The 12,230-nt window shown below is 63.3% G+C and overlaps 1 protein-coding gene across 1 annotated transcript; it reads left to right on the forward strand.

The window, feature by feature from the left end:
• The first annotated feature begins 545 nt into the window (after positions 1 to 545).
• Positions 546 to 7,178, forward strand: AMIGO1 (adhesion molecule with Ig like domain 1). The gene has a single exon (XM_075909997.1). The coding sequence runs from the start codon at positions 958 to 960 to the stop codon at positions 2,455 to 2,457; it is 1,500 nt and encodes a 499-aa protein (XP_075766112.1). The 5' UTR covers positions 546 to 957; the 3' UTR covers positions 2,458 to 7,178.
• Positions 7,179 to 12,230: the final 5,052 nt, after the last annotated feature.

The following is a 12,230-nucleotide window of genomic DNA, read 5'->3' on the forward strand; positions in this document are numbered from 1 at the left end:
AGCTCATTAGACGACAGACTAGGAAGATCTGGCTCCAGCAGTCGAGTCTGGCATCGCAAACGCTTCTCCCTGGGCACACGCGGCCTGCCGGGCGCAGCCGGGACAGCAAAGCCCCGCGTTGAGGCTGCTGCCAATTGCAAGGTGCACTCGAGGGCAGCAAAACTCTGCAAGTCACAGGGCAAGGCGGGGACACGGGGCTGCCCCTTATTTTCGTGCGGTTTCCCCTGCCCCCCTCCCGCACAGGAGGCCGCCCCCTCGCGGGGCGAGCGCTGCTAATGCCCGGGCGCCAGCCCAGAGCTGCGCTGCGGGTCCCGCCAACGCCCAGCTCGACAGGGGCCAGACCCCGCAGCTCGGCCCCGCGCTCTGCTGCCCGCCAGCACCGCACAGGTTAAACGCCAGCCACGCTGATTGGCCTGGTGCGGCGCAGCCCCAACCAATGGCTGCGCGCGGAGCGCCGGGCGCGGCTGGTGACTGGCCGCCCGTAATTAGACAATCCCAGTCATGCTAATGAGGCGCCTGTGCCCGTCAAGCGGGAGGAGGCTCCATCCCGGCGCCTTAGCGAAGCCAGCGGGCTGCGGCGCGGGGCTCCCGCAGCGGCTCCCGGCGCGACCCGGGTTCGAGCGACGGCTCCCGCCTGCAGCCCGGCGGCGATGTGCGCGGCGCGGGGCGGGCAGCGCCGGCCCGGCCCCCCGGCCAACCCGCCCTCCGCACGGTGACAGGCTCCCCGCACCGCTCGCTGCGCCCAGGCGCCTTCCCCCGCGGCGCGGGCCGGCCGAGGAGCGGGGCGCGGGCGGGCGCTGCCCGGGCCGCGAAGCGAGGATGGGCTGAGCGCCGCGGGGCCCCTCCCGGCCGGGAGCCGCAGGTGACGCGGATCCCGCAGCGGGCCGCTCGCTGCACCGCAGCCTGGCAGCCCCGGGCTCCGGCCCTGCGCTTCCGTGCGCCTGGGACGTGGCCACCATGTGGCTGGGGCACCCCGCGCCTGGGCTGTGCGGCGGGGCAGCCTGGCTCCTGGGCCTGCTGCTGCTGCTGGGCTGCGGACTCGCCCGGGAAGGAGGCTCGGTCCTCAACTGCCCCCCGAAATGCGTGTGCGCCAGCAACATCATCAGCTGCTCCAAGCTGGCCCTAAGCACCGTGCCCCCCAGGCTGCCCCGCTTCACCGCCATCCTGGACCTGAGCCACAACAACCTGACCCGCCTGCGGGCCGACTGGACCCCCGCCCGCCTGGCCCACCTCCACTCCCTGCTGCTCTGCCACAACGCCCTGGGCTTCGTCTCCACGGAGGCCTTTGGCCACGTCCCGCACCTGCGCTACCTGGACCTCTCCTCCAACAGCCTGCGGGCGCTGGAGGAGAACCTCTTCAGCCAGCTGCAGGAGCTGGAGGTGCTGCTGCTCTACAACAACCAGATCGCGCAGCTGGACCGCAGCGCCTTCGATGACATGGCCAAGCTGCAGAAGCTCTACCTGAGCCAAAACCAGATCTCCCGCTTCCCCGTGGAGCTGGTGAAGGACCGGGCCAAGCTGCCCGACCTGGCCCTGTTGGACCTTTCGGCCAACAAGCTCAAGGTCCTGCCGGTGGCAACCCTGAAAAGCCTCCCGGCGTGGATTAAAAATGGCCTCTACCTGCACAGCAACCCGCTGAGCTGTGACTGCGGGCTGTACGAGCTCTTTGCCCACTGGCACGCCCGCCAGCTCAGCTCCGTGGTGGACTTCCGGGAGGAGCTGGTGTGCAGCCTGCCGCAGGGCAAGCGCAGCGTCAGCATCCTCACCCTCAACAGCCAGGACTCCCTCAACTGCAGCGAGTTCAAGGAGCACGTGCTGGAGGCCTACCTGGGGGACACCGTGACCATCGACTGCGACACCAGGCTCCGGGGGGCGGCCACCAGGGAGTGGGTGACGCCAAACAACAGGCGCGTCCCGGAGGAGGCCGCCAACAGCACTGTGACGGTGCTGGGCAACGGCAGCCTGCAGATCCGCCCTGTGCGGGTGGAGGACACGGGCGTCTACACCTGCTACGCGGCGAGCCAGGCCTTCAACGAGACTCTCTACGTGGACGTGAAGGTCTACAACTGCACCCAGCACGGGTCTCACGACACGCTGAACACGGCCTACACCACGCTGGTGGGCTGCATTCTCAGCGTCATCCTGGTGCTCATCTACCTGTACCTGACGCCCTGCCGCTGCTGGTGCCGGGGCAACGAGAAGCCAGCCGCCCAGCTAGAGGACAGCATCAACTCCTCCATGCTCAGCACCACGCCCAACCACGACCCTGAAGTGGCCGGCCACAAGGGAAGCCTGAGTCACCTTGCAGCTCCTGGCCCCATGCAAGGCCAAAACGGCAAGGTCCAACCCAGCCGCTCGCCAGGGCAGCCCGCCAGGAGGGCCCCGAAGGGCCCCAGGAAAATGTCAGATCCGGACTCCGTCAGCTCGGTCTTCTCGGACACGCCCATCGTGGTGTAGGCGTACGGCAGACCCAGGCAGGCGTGTCGAGGCAAGGGAGGGACCCTGCCACTGGGGCTGGGCCCAGCAGGGGGTGATAGAGCTCCATGCACATGGCGCAGTGCCACGGCCAGGCGCTGCCTCCTGCTACGCAGCACCCATCCTGCTATCACCCCAGTGAACGTTGTACTCCCGTCCGCCAGCTCCTCGCAGCCGCCCAGCCCTCGGAGCAGAGCTACAGCTGCACCTTCCTCCAGCCAGCGCTCTGCAGGGTCCTGCCGAGAAAGGAAGCCCACAGCCGGGATGTGGTGCCCGTGCCCAGCCCATGCTGCAATGCCAGAGCAGTTCTTCCTTCCTCCTCCAGGGCCACCCCAGGGCTGCTTTCGGCTCCTTGGCACAACCCCGTGCTCGGCTCGGAGTTATCCCAGCACAACGACCTTGGGCTGGATCTGCAGTTTGAAGGTCACCTTCTGCTTTCCTAGCTTGGCATCTGTGGGGACCAGCATGTGGGAGCAGGGGCTGTCTCCTGCCAAGGAGACTAATGCAGCCCAAGGATTTTCAGCGACCTGAGGTTGAAAGCGGGACGTGGTCGCCCCTCGGGCCTGGGAATGGCACGGCACTCGGGACATGATGGGGCACGATCAAGCCCAGCTGGTCCCCCGCGAGCTCTGCCTGACGGCGTAATGATCAGATTCCGGGTCTTAATTACAATGATACATCAAGGCACAAGCTGGGTTTCCGAGACAGCTATTCAGCCCTGCAGTGGGCTGTACATGGCTGCTGGGGAGACGTGCAAGGCAGGCACCCAGGGGCCCTGCTCACAGAGCTGCATGCCCCAGGGCTTCCCTGGGAAGGGGGGCTGGGGATGGAGTCTGCAGAAGGCAGCTGGCAGGAGCCCTGCCAGGAAGGGGCGAGCGTGGGACCTAGGTGAGCAGACAGGGCGGGGGGGGGGGGGAGGAGATGGGGAAGTGCTCCTTCTACAGCACCTTCCTCAAGCTTTCCCCCTCCCCCAATCACCACAACCCTTGGGGGCTTTGTTTGCCCCCCCCCCCCCCCAGCTACAAATGGATCCTTTCCATTCTGCGTTTCCTTGTACCTGTTTCATCAGGGCCCTTCCCAGGGAGGGGGGGGGGAAGGGGAAGGAGCAGGGGGCAGGGGCAGTCTGGAGAAGGTGTGGGGGCAGATGAGCCGGCAGTGGAAAAGGGCCTCATGGTCCCTTCCCCCGTACGGGGGACAGAGTGGCCCTGACACTGGTGTCCCAGCTCTGAGTCTGCTAGCCATGAACTCGCCCAGCCTGTGCCAGCTGGAGCAGGGGTCGGTCTGTGCACCAGGCGCAGGCAAAGGGCTCTGCACTAGGCACGTGCCACCCGCAGAGGTGACAGCCATGGGCGAAAGGTGCGGGGCTCTCCAAGGGAGGGTGCTGCTGTGCATGAAGGTAGGGGAAGCAAAGCAGCTGCCCGGGGCTGCGTGTTACCCAGCGGGGGGTCCCCTAGTGCTCAAGCTGTTTGTGCGACTGGGGGCTCCCTTAGCTTTGGGGAGCAGGGGGTGAACACAGGGCGAGAGCAGCCAGCGAGGGGGCTAGAGGGGAGCCCCCGCTGATCTCTGGGGCCTGGTCGTGAGCAAGAGGGACGTGCTCCATGGTACGTGGCTGGGCATCCTCCCTGGAGCCCGAGATCTCTCCAGCGCTGGCCGGGAGCCGGCCGAGCCTGCCGGAGCCGGAGGGGATGGCTGGCACACGCAGGAGCGCGCGGCGCCATCTCCGCCATCCCACTCATCAGCCCAGCTCCGGGGCTCGTCGAAACGCTTTTCCTGGCATGTTATTGTGAAGCATGAGTCCTGCAAGAGAAGCCAAGCATGCGACCCAGGTGAGCCCAGCCTGCAAGCCACGCCGTGGGGGGTCCTGGGGGGCAGCGCAAGGGGAGTGTGCCGGGGGCGGGATGACTTGGTCCTGGTGGGCTGAGTGTGTGTGACTGAGACCAATCCTGGCACCTGAGGAACCACAAAGCAGCTTAGCTGGCTGCTTTGGCCCCTTCCCCCCCCCCCCCCCCGCCCGCCAATAAAACCCTGCTAGCTTGCAGCCTCCCAGCGAGTTCCCCAAATAGCCCAGAGGCCGGGGTGGGGGGACGAGGCCGTGCACAAGGCATGGCTCCAAGGAGGCCTGTGCCCTCCACGCGCCCGTTCCCATCTCTGCCTGGCATGACTCCCACGTACGCTGCAGCTCGCCCGTGCACACGCAGTCGCATCCTGCCCGGCTCGTGTTCTCCACAAGCTGGCGCCTGGCTGGCAGCTCCTGGGCTGCTGGGAGGGGCAGAGCTGGGAGGTGAGGCCAAGCGCATGGGCACCCGGCGAGGGGAGTATGGGGGTGTGCACACGAGTATGGGGGTGTGCACACCTCTGTCTGGATGGATGCCAGTGTGAGCGTTCACAGGTGTGTGGTGTGTGCACATCCCCCACCTCCCCCCCCAGGGCCCAGCCTCCAGAGCTGCTCCCCTCCCTGCTTCCTGCCACAGATGTGGGGGCCTCTGCCTGCGCCAGGAAGCAGAGGGGTGAGAGCCCTGGCTGGTGAGTGCCACCCACTGTGCAGATCTGCCCGGGGCCGGGCCGAGCGCTCCAGCAAGGCCGGCGAGGGAGAAAGCAGGATCTGTCCGAGGGGGAGGGGGGTGGGCTCGTGTGCCCGTTAAGAACCACTCAGGACCTCATGGCTGGGTTCATGCCTTGCACCAGGGTGGGCAAAAGGGGCCTCGCGGGCTGAATCCGGCCCACCAAGCAGGTTGATCCGGCCATGGAGGTCCTACCGCTCCCCTGCCACCAGGCCAATCGGGGCCTAGGGACGCGGGAGCGCGCAGCACTTAGCGGTAACCACCAAGGTTGATTCTAAGCACCGTGTGCTGGAGGGCGGGGAAAGAGACTTTGCGCTCTCCCCCCCCCCCCCCCCGGCTCCTTGCAGGGCGGGAGGAGACGGCGTGCTCCCCTCGCTCCCAAGCCCTGATGGGCCGGGGGAGTGCGCAGTCTCCTCCCGCCCTGCAAGGGGCTTGGCACTTAGTCAACCAGCGGCTGCTGCTCAGCTGGCGGGTGGCTCGAAGTGGGGTCTCCGTTGCAGGGCTGGGGCAGACTGTGCGTGTTCCCCCAGGCCTGGATTGACCTGGGGGAGGGGGAGCGCACACAAGTCTACTCCCACCCGCCAGGAGAGGAAACTGCCAGCTGTTAAGAACAGCTGGTGGCTCTTCCGGGAGGCGGGGGCAAAGACTTCACTGGCTCCACCATTCACAGACCAGTGAGGGTCCTGGCCCCTCCCCTTTCACCTGAGGCCCTGCCCACCCCGCCTTACACTGTCCCGGCTTGCACAGGGCCCGCGGTGCACCCCAGCTCCCTGTACAGAGCCCAGGTAGGGGCTGGGAGAGGCCACCAGAGCTAGAGAACTGACCAGTTCCCAGTGGCGTGGAGGGCAGAGGGCAGGAGCCGTGGGGTCCTTGGGCCCCTTGTATGCTGGGCTGTCGCCCTGGATGGGCCGGCGGGAGGCTGCCTTACTCCAGTGGTGACCCTCAGCTGGGCCCCAGGCAGACCCCAGCAGGCCAGGTGGTGCAGCCTGCTCTGGGCCTTGGAGCCACACAGGAGGGAAGAAACAGCTCTGGCCAGTCACGTGGCCCCTGTTTCCTGTCCCCCTCCCCCAGCCCCCCAGGCCAGATCCGAGCCAGCCAGCGTCTGTGGCGTCTGTCCCCGCAGCCTGCGCCCCAACCTCAGCAGCCCTGAGAGCAGCCAGAGCCTGCGCGCTCCCCGGCCCTGCTGCAGCGCCCGGAGCACGAGGGCGCCCGTTCCTGCGGGGAGCCGCCCCCCATTCCCTTTGTAGATAGCAAGCCAGGGCTGGAAGAGCCGCCTGGTACCTGCCTGGCCCAGAAACAGCCCCCCCCCCCCCGTCAGGGCCACGGAGGGGATGCCCTGGGAGCTTTGAAACAGGCCAATGTAGTTGCAGCCCAAGGAGTCAGGCAGGAGCCCTTCCCCCTCCCAGGAGCTGACGCCACCACCAAGCCGGGGCAGAAATTGTTGCCTGCAAGACTGGCCCCCCTTGCACTTGCTGATCCTCCAAGCACCCGGCACCAGGAAGGGGCAGGCCCCTGCGGTGGAGGCCTGTCTCTGCTAGTGCCCCGCAGCGGATGCGAGAGCCAGGCCCCTGCCATGGGGGGTCCTGACGCGGGAGCCCAGCCCCCACCCAGCCTCGCAGCTCGTGTCGTTACACCAGAGCCAAGGCTGGGGTGACACGGGGTCACTGCTCAGAAGGGCACTGGCGAGGGGACCCCCACCGGGCAGAGCTGGGGACCCAGCATGAAGAGTGCGGAGGGCAAAGGGGGCTGTGGCAGTGGACAGGAGCCCCCAGGAGAGCAGAGGGGGCTGGGGGGAGAGGCGCTCTGGTTCCGCCAGTGGGGGAGTGTGTGCTGCGGAGGAGGGGGGATGCCGGTTGCACCACTGTGACAGGGGAGCCTCCAGGCCAGGTGACAGGTGGCTGCGCTGCTCCCACCAGGCCAGGGCCAGAGGGCTCCAGGCAGAGGCTTCCGGCTCCTGCCCCGCTCTGGGGGCTTGCAGGCCCCGTGGCTGTTCCTCTGCCCTGCACGGGATGCGCATTCTGTTCTCCATTTCAGCCGGCGCTGCCCGGCCTGCAGAGCACACGGGCTGCCGCGCTCTGGGGGGCTGGGCCGTGCTCGGGCGCGTAGACATAGGTGAAAATAAACATGCTCTAAGGTTCTGCAGCCGCCGGCTCCGTCTGGTTTTTCCCCAGCCTGTGGAGTACGGACGGGGTGTTTGCAGGAGGGGGAGAGCGGCCGGGCCCCCGGCCATGACCAAGAGGGCAGGGCTAAGCCATCAGGGCAGGGCCAGCATGGAGGTGGCACCTGGGTGGATTGGGGCCCTGGCAGGTCCTGGTTCCCAGCAGAGCAGCACCCCAGTGGCACCAGGCTGGGGCTGGGCTCTGCTGACTCAGCCGTGCTGCTGTAGGCGGCTCGCTTCTCCCCTGGCAGGCACTAGGGCTCCTGCAGCACCCACGTGGGCCCAGTGGGGAAGGAGCATGGGGAGAGCTCAGTGTCTGCCTGTGTGGGGGCGAATCTGCCACGTGGGGGGGAAGAGAGACAGCTCCGGGGGGAGGCGGGCACAACAGTCATTCAGTGCTTGCAGGGAGGGGGCTGATGTGGCTCCAGCCCCTACCCGCAACCCTGGGAGACTGGCCATACCCACCCCTCCCGGGTGCTTCCCCACCTGCAAGCGCTGTCGGGGGCCTAACGCCAGCAGGGCTGGGGGGTGGCGGACAACAGGCTGAGCTGGGGAAAGCCAGCAATTAACAAACTCTAGGAGGTAGGACTCCCCCTGCCCCCACTGTCTTCACCAGTCCCACCCTTAACCCTCTTGGCCTCACACAGAGCTGCTCTGGAGAAGTCCAGGGATGCTGGCAGGCCAATGCAGGCGGCCTGGGCTGCGCTGGGGGCTGTCGCCTGACCTCCATGGGGTGATTTGGGCAGGGAGGCTGTAGCACTCAGGGTGCACCAGCCACTGTCTTGCAGCAAGCTCAGCTCAGCCTGTCTCCAGCCCCCCGCCCCGTGGTGCCCCCCAGCAGACAGGCACTGTGCATGCTTCCCCGAGGGCTCTGCCCAGGCCCCCTTGCCCAGCCCCGGGGGGCTGCCATCTGGCAGGGTGAGTGACCCCAGACCTCCTTGCCCAGCCCCGGGGGGCTGCCATCTGGCAGGCTCAGTGACCCCAGGCCCCCTTGCCCAGCCCCAGGGGGCTGCCATCTGGCAGGGTGAGTGACCCCAGGCCCCTTGCCCAGCCCCGGGGGCTGCCATCTGGCAGGGTGAGTGACCCCAGTCCCCTTGCCCAGCCCCGGGGGGCTGCCATCTGGCAGGGTGAGTGACCCCAGGCCCCCTTGCCCAGCCCCGGGGGCTGCCATCTGGCAGGGTGAGTGACCCCAGTCCCCTTGCCCAGCCCCGGGGGGCTGCCATCTGGCAGGGTGAGTGACCCCAGGCCCCCTTGCCCAGCCCCGGGGGGCTGCCATCTGGCAGGTGAGTGACCCCAGACCCCTTGCCCAGCCCCGGGGGCTGCCATCTGGCAGGGTGAGTGACCCCAGGCCCCTTGCCCAGCCCCGGGGGGCGGCCATCTGGCAGGGTGAGTGACCCCAGGCCCCTTGCCCAGCCCCGGGGGGCTGCCATCTGGCAGGGTGAGTGACCCCAGGCCCCTTGCCCAGCCCCGGGGGGCTGCCATCTGGCAGGGTGAGTGACCCCAGGCCCCTTGCCCAGCCCCGGGGGGCTGCCATCTGGCAGGGTGAGTGACCCCAGGCCCCCTTGCCCAGCCCCGGGGGCTGCCATCTGGCAGGGTGAGTGACCCTGGCACGCTTGCTCTTGTTCTTGATTTCCAAACAGGCTAATTGCCACTTACCTGCATTTCCACCCCAAGGCCCCACACTGCCAGCAAGGCCGGGCAGGCCCAGTCGGTCAAGTCCCCCTGCTCTCCACCGGAGGCCAGCGGAGAGCGCCCTGCCCCACTGGAGCACAGGGGTCATTGGGGCTGTTTGTTGGGCGTCAGTCTCCCCAAGAGCCCTGCCTTGAACGCAGGGCACACGCTGCGCCCACCCCAGCCTTGCTGGCTCCTGGCAGATGGCCAAGAGAGGGGCACAGAGTCGCCTGGTGGATCTGCAATCCCCCCTTGCTGTCCTACCCCGGGGAAAGGTTCCCCCCGCGCAGCCCTGCTGCCTTGTGCAGCGCACCAGCGCTGGCCTAGATCGAAGTCCAGGCAGAATTTGGCTCCAGGCTCGCAGACTTGCACTACAGCCTCCGAGAGCGAAAGCGCGCCTCGTGCGAGCGGAGAGCAATGCCTGCCGGAGGCGAGGGGGCGGGGAGCGTGCTGTGACGAAGGGCCCCGCTGCTCCGGTCTCCCGTTTCGGGGAGGGGCGCATTCATCACAAAGGTGCCACGGGCACTAACGAAGGCCTGTCGGGGTCAACGTTCCCCTTTCCCCCTGCGCTGACGAGCGATTGATCTGAGCTGACGGCAGCTCAGCCCGTTCAAAGGGCGTCTCATGCGCTTGTGGCTGGAAGACGCCAGCGGCTCAGGAGACAGCGCAAGGGACTTGAAGGGAAAATCTTTGCCCGTCATTAATGCCAAGAAACATCAAACGCGCCGGAGTCGCTGTGGTGACTGATGGGAGCGTCGTGTAAGGAGGAAACACAGCAGCCTGCGGGGACAAATGTTCTCCACCACACCCTCCGTGCCACCACCGCGAACCCTCGCCCGGCGGCTAGTCCGGCAGAGCTGGGGGCAGCTTGTGCCCCTGCATGTCACCTCCAAGACCAGCTGCCCAGGACACCAGCATCTGCTTGTGTGCGCGCATGGGGACTTGGGCCAATTCCTGGCTGTGTCCCCGCAGATGACAGAGGTCGCTGGAGCCCACCAGATGCCTAAAGGTGGCAGGTCAAACTTGTTCACAGCTGACCAGAAATCAGCGATGGCAAAGACCTGCAAGTTCTCTGTCTTGCCTGGTTCCACCCGGAGCCAGAGTAGGGCTGGTCTCCGGCTCTGTGTAACACCATCCCCACCACTAGGCAAGGCTATGCCGCAGCCTAATGGATCTCTTCTGTTAGCAATTTCTCGGAATTTCACGTCTCCCCCAGGACCTGATTTCCAGAGACGCAGACTGCTCAGAACTCGGGTGGAAGCTAATAGAAGCTGATGGCAAATCAAACCCTTAACCAAGCTGGATTTGCTTAGTTCTGTGGTGGGGTGCGGTCACAGCAGTCCCCTTGGGGTTGTCCCCTTGTGTGCTGATCATGCCACCGATGCCCGCCTTCCTGCTGGACCAGCTCATGTGGTCTCCTCCAGACGAGGCAGAGTTGGGGTTACCACCCCCCGCAGAGCAGTGCAGACACTGACCCACTTCAGCTCTGGGTAGATGCAGTTCTAGGTCACAACACCCAGGAAACCAACCCCTAAATGTGACCATAAATCTGTCTTTCTCCGTGACAAAATTTTACACAGGGACCGCTTATCAGGTAAGCTCCCTTTATCGACGAAGGAGAGAGATGCCTAGTGGTTACTCCCTTCCCCAAGTAACAATTATTTACACTGGGCCTAATAGTAAACAAAAGTGGTTTTATTAAGTACAAACAGTAGGATTTAAGTGGTTGCAAGTGAAAACAGACAGATCAAAGTGAGTTACTAAATTAAAATGAAAAGAAAACACACAGCTAGCTCTAATTCACTAAGGAACTTACTGCATGCAGATTCTTACCCTAACGAGTTGTTCTTATTTCAGGCATAATCTTCAAGTCCTTTCCTCTGACTTGGGCCACCAGCCTTCTTTCATGTTGTCTGTATCATAGAATCATAGAATAATAGGACTGGAAGGGACCTCAAGAGGTCATCGAGTCCAGTCCCCCGCCCTCAAGGCAGGACCAAGCTCCGTCTACACCATCCCTGACAGATGTCTATCTAACCTGTTCTTAAATATCTCCAGAGAGGGAGATTCCACCACCTCCCTTGGCAATTTATTCCAATATTTGACCACCCTGACAGTTAGGAATTTTTTCCTAATGTCCAATCTAAACCTCCCCTGCTGCACTTTAAGCCCATTACTCCTTGTCCTGTCCTCAGAAACCAAGAGGAACAAATTTTCTCCTTCCTCCTTGTGACACCCTTTTAGATATTTGAAAACCGCTATCATGTCCCCCCTTAATCTTCTTTTTTCCAAACTAAACAAGCCCAGTTCATGAGGCCTGGCTTCATAGGTCATGTTCTCTAAACCTTTAATCATTCTTGTCGCTCTTCTCTGTACCCTTTCCAATTTCTCCACATCTTTCTTGAAATGTGGCGCCCAGAACTGGACACAGTACTCCAGCTGAGGCCTAACTAGTGCAGAGTAGAGCGGCAGAATGACTTCACGAGTTTTGCTTAAAACACACCTGTTGTTATAACCTAGAATCATATTTGCTTTTTTTGCAACAGCATCACACTGTTGACTCATATTCAACTTGTGGTCCACTATGACCCCTAGATCCCTTTCCGCCATGCTCCTTCCTAGACAGTCGCTTCCCATCTTGTATGTATGGAACTGATTGTTCCTTCCTAAGTGGAGCACTTTGCATTTCTCTTTATTAAACCTCATCCTGTTTACCTCTGACCATTTCTCTAACTTGCTAAGGTCATTTTGAATTATGTCCCTATCCTCCAAAGAAGTTGCAACCCCACCCAGTTTGGTATCATCTGCAAACTTAATAAGCGTACTCTCTATCCCAATATCTACATCCTTTTAGGGTGTGCCAGACCCTTTCCCAAGCCAGCCAAAGACACTGTTGAAATAGACCTCCCCCCTCAGCAGGAATCCTTTATTTTACATTCCCTTTCATGGCAAAATAGCAGGTTCAACATGGCTTCCAGCACCAGCCGGTCTAGTCACATGCCTCCCCAGATCAACCAGGTTCTGGATTTACTGGACAAACAAGGCTGTTTACAAGTCGTTGAGTTGATCACCAGTCACTAGGGTTCGGTAGCACCAGTCATGGCTCTCATTAGCACAGTGAAAGCTATAAACAGACTCACGCTGCACTTTTCTAACTTCACATACAGGATCTAAAACTTCACATGCACTAAAATAGGATCCAATTGTAACATTCAAATTGATCAGTTACCAGAGCACCTCTGACTTATGCATATTTATATTCATAAGCTAATGTTCATAAAGCATGGGGGGCCACCCTTCCAGCCCTCTGCTCATTTCTCTGGCTATTTCTGAATGTTTCATTTGCTGACAGTTTTCTGGTAGAG

Source organism: Pelodiscus sinensis, chromosome 27 (genome assembly GCF_049634645.1).
Source record: "Pelodiscus sinensis isolate JC-2024 chromosome 27, ASM4963464v1, whole genome shotgun sequence".
In the NCBI taxonomy this organism is placed as follows: domain Eukaryota; kingdom Metazoa; phylum Chordata; order Testudines; family Trionychidae; genus Pelodiscus; species Pelodiscus sinensis.

What these genes read in the sequence shown, in the direction of transcription:
- AMIGO1 (XM_075909997.1), top strand. Translation starts at nt 958, where the DNA reads ATGTGGCTGGGGCACCCCGCGCCTGGGCTGTGCGGCGGGGCAGCCTGG.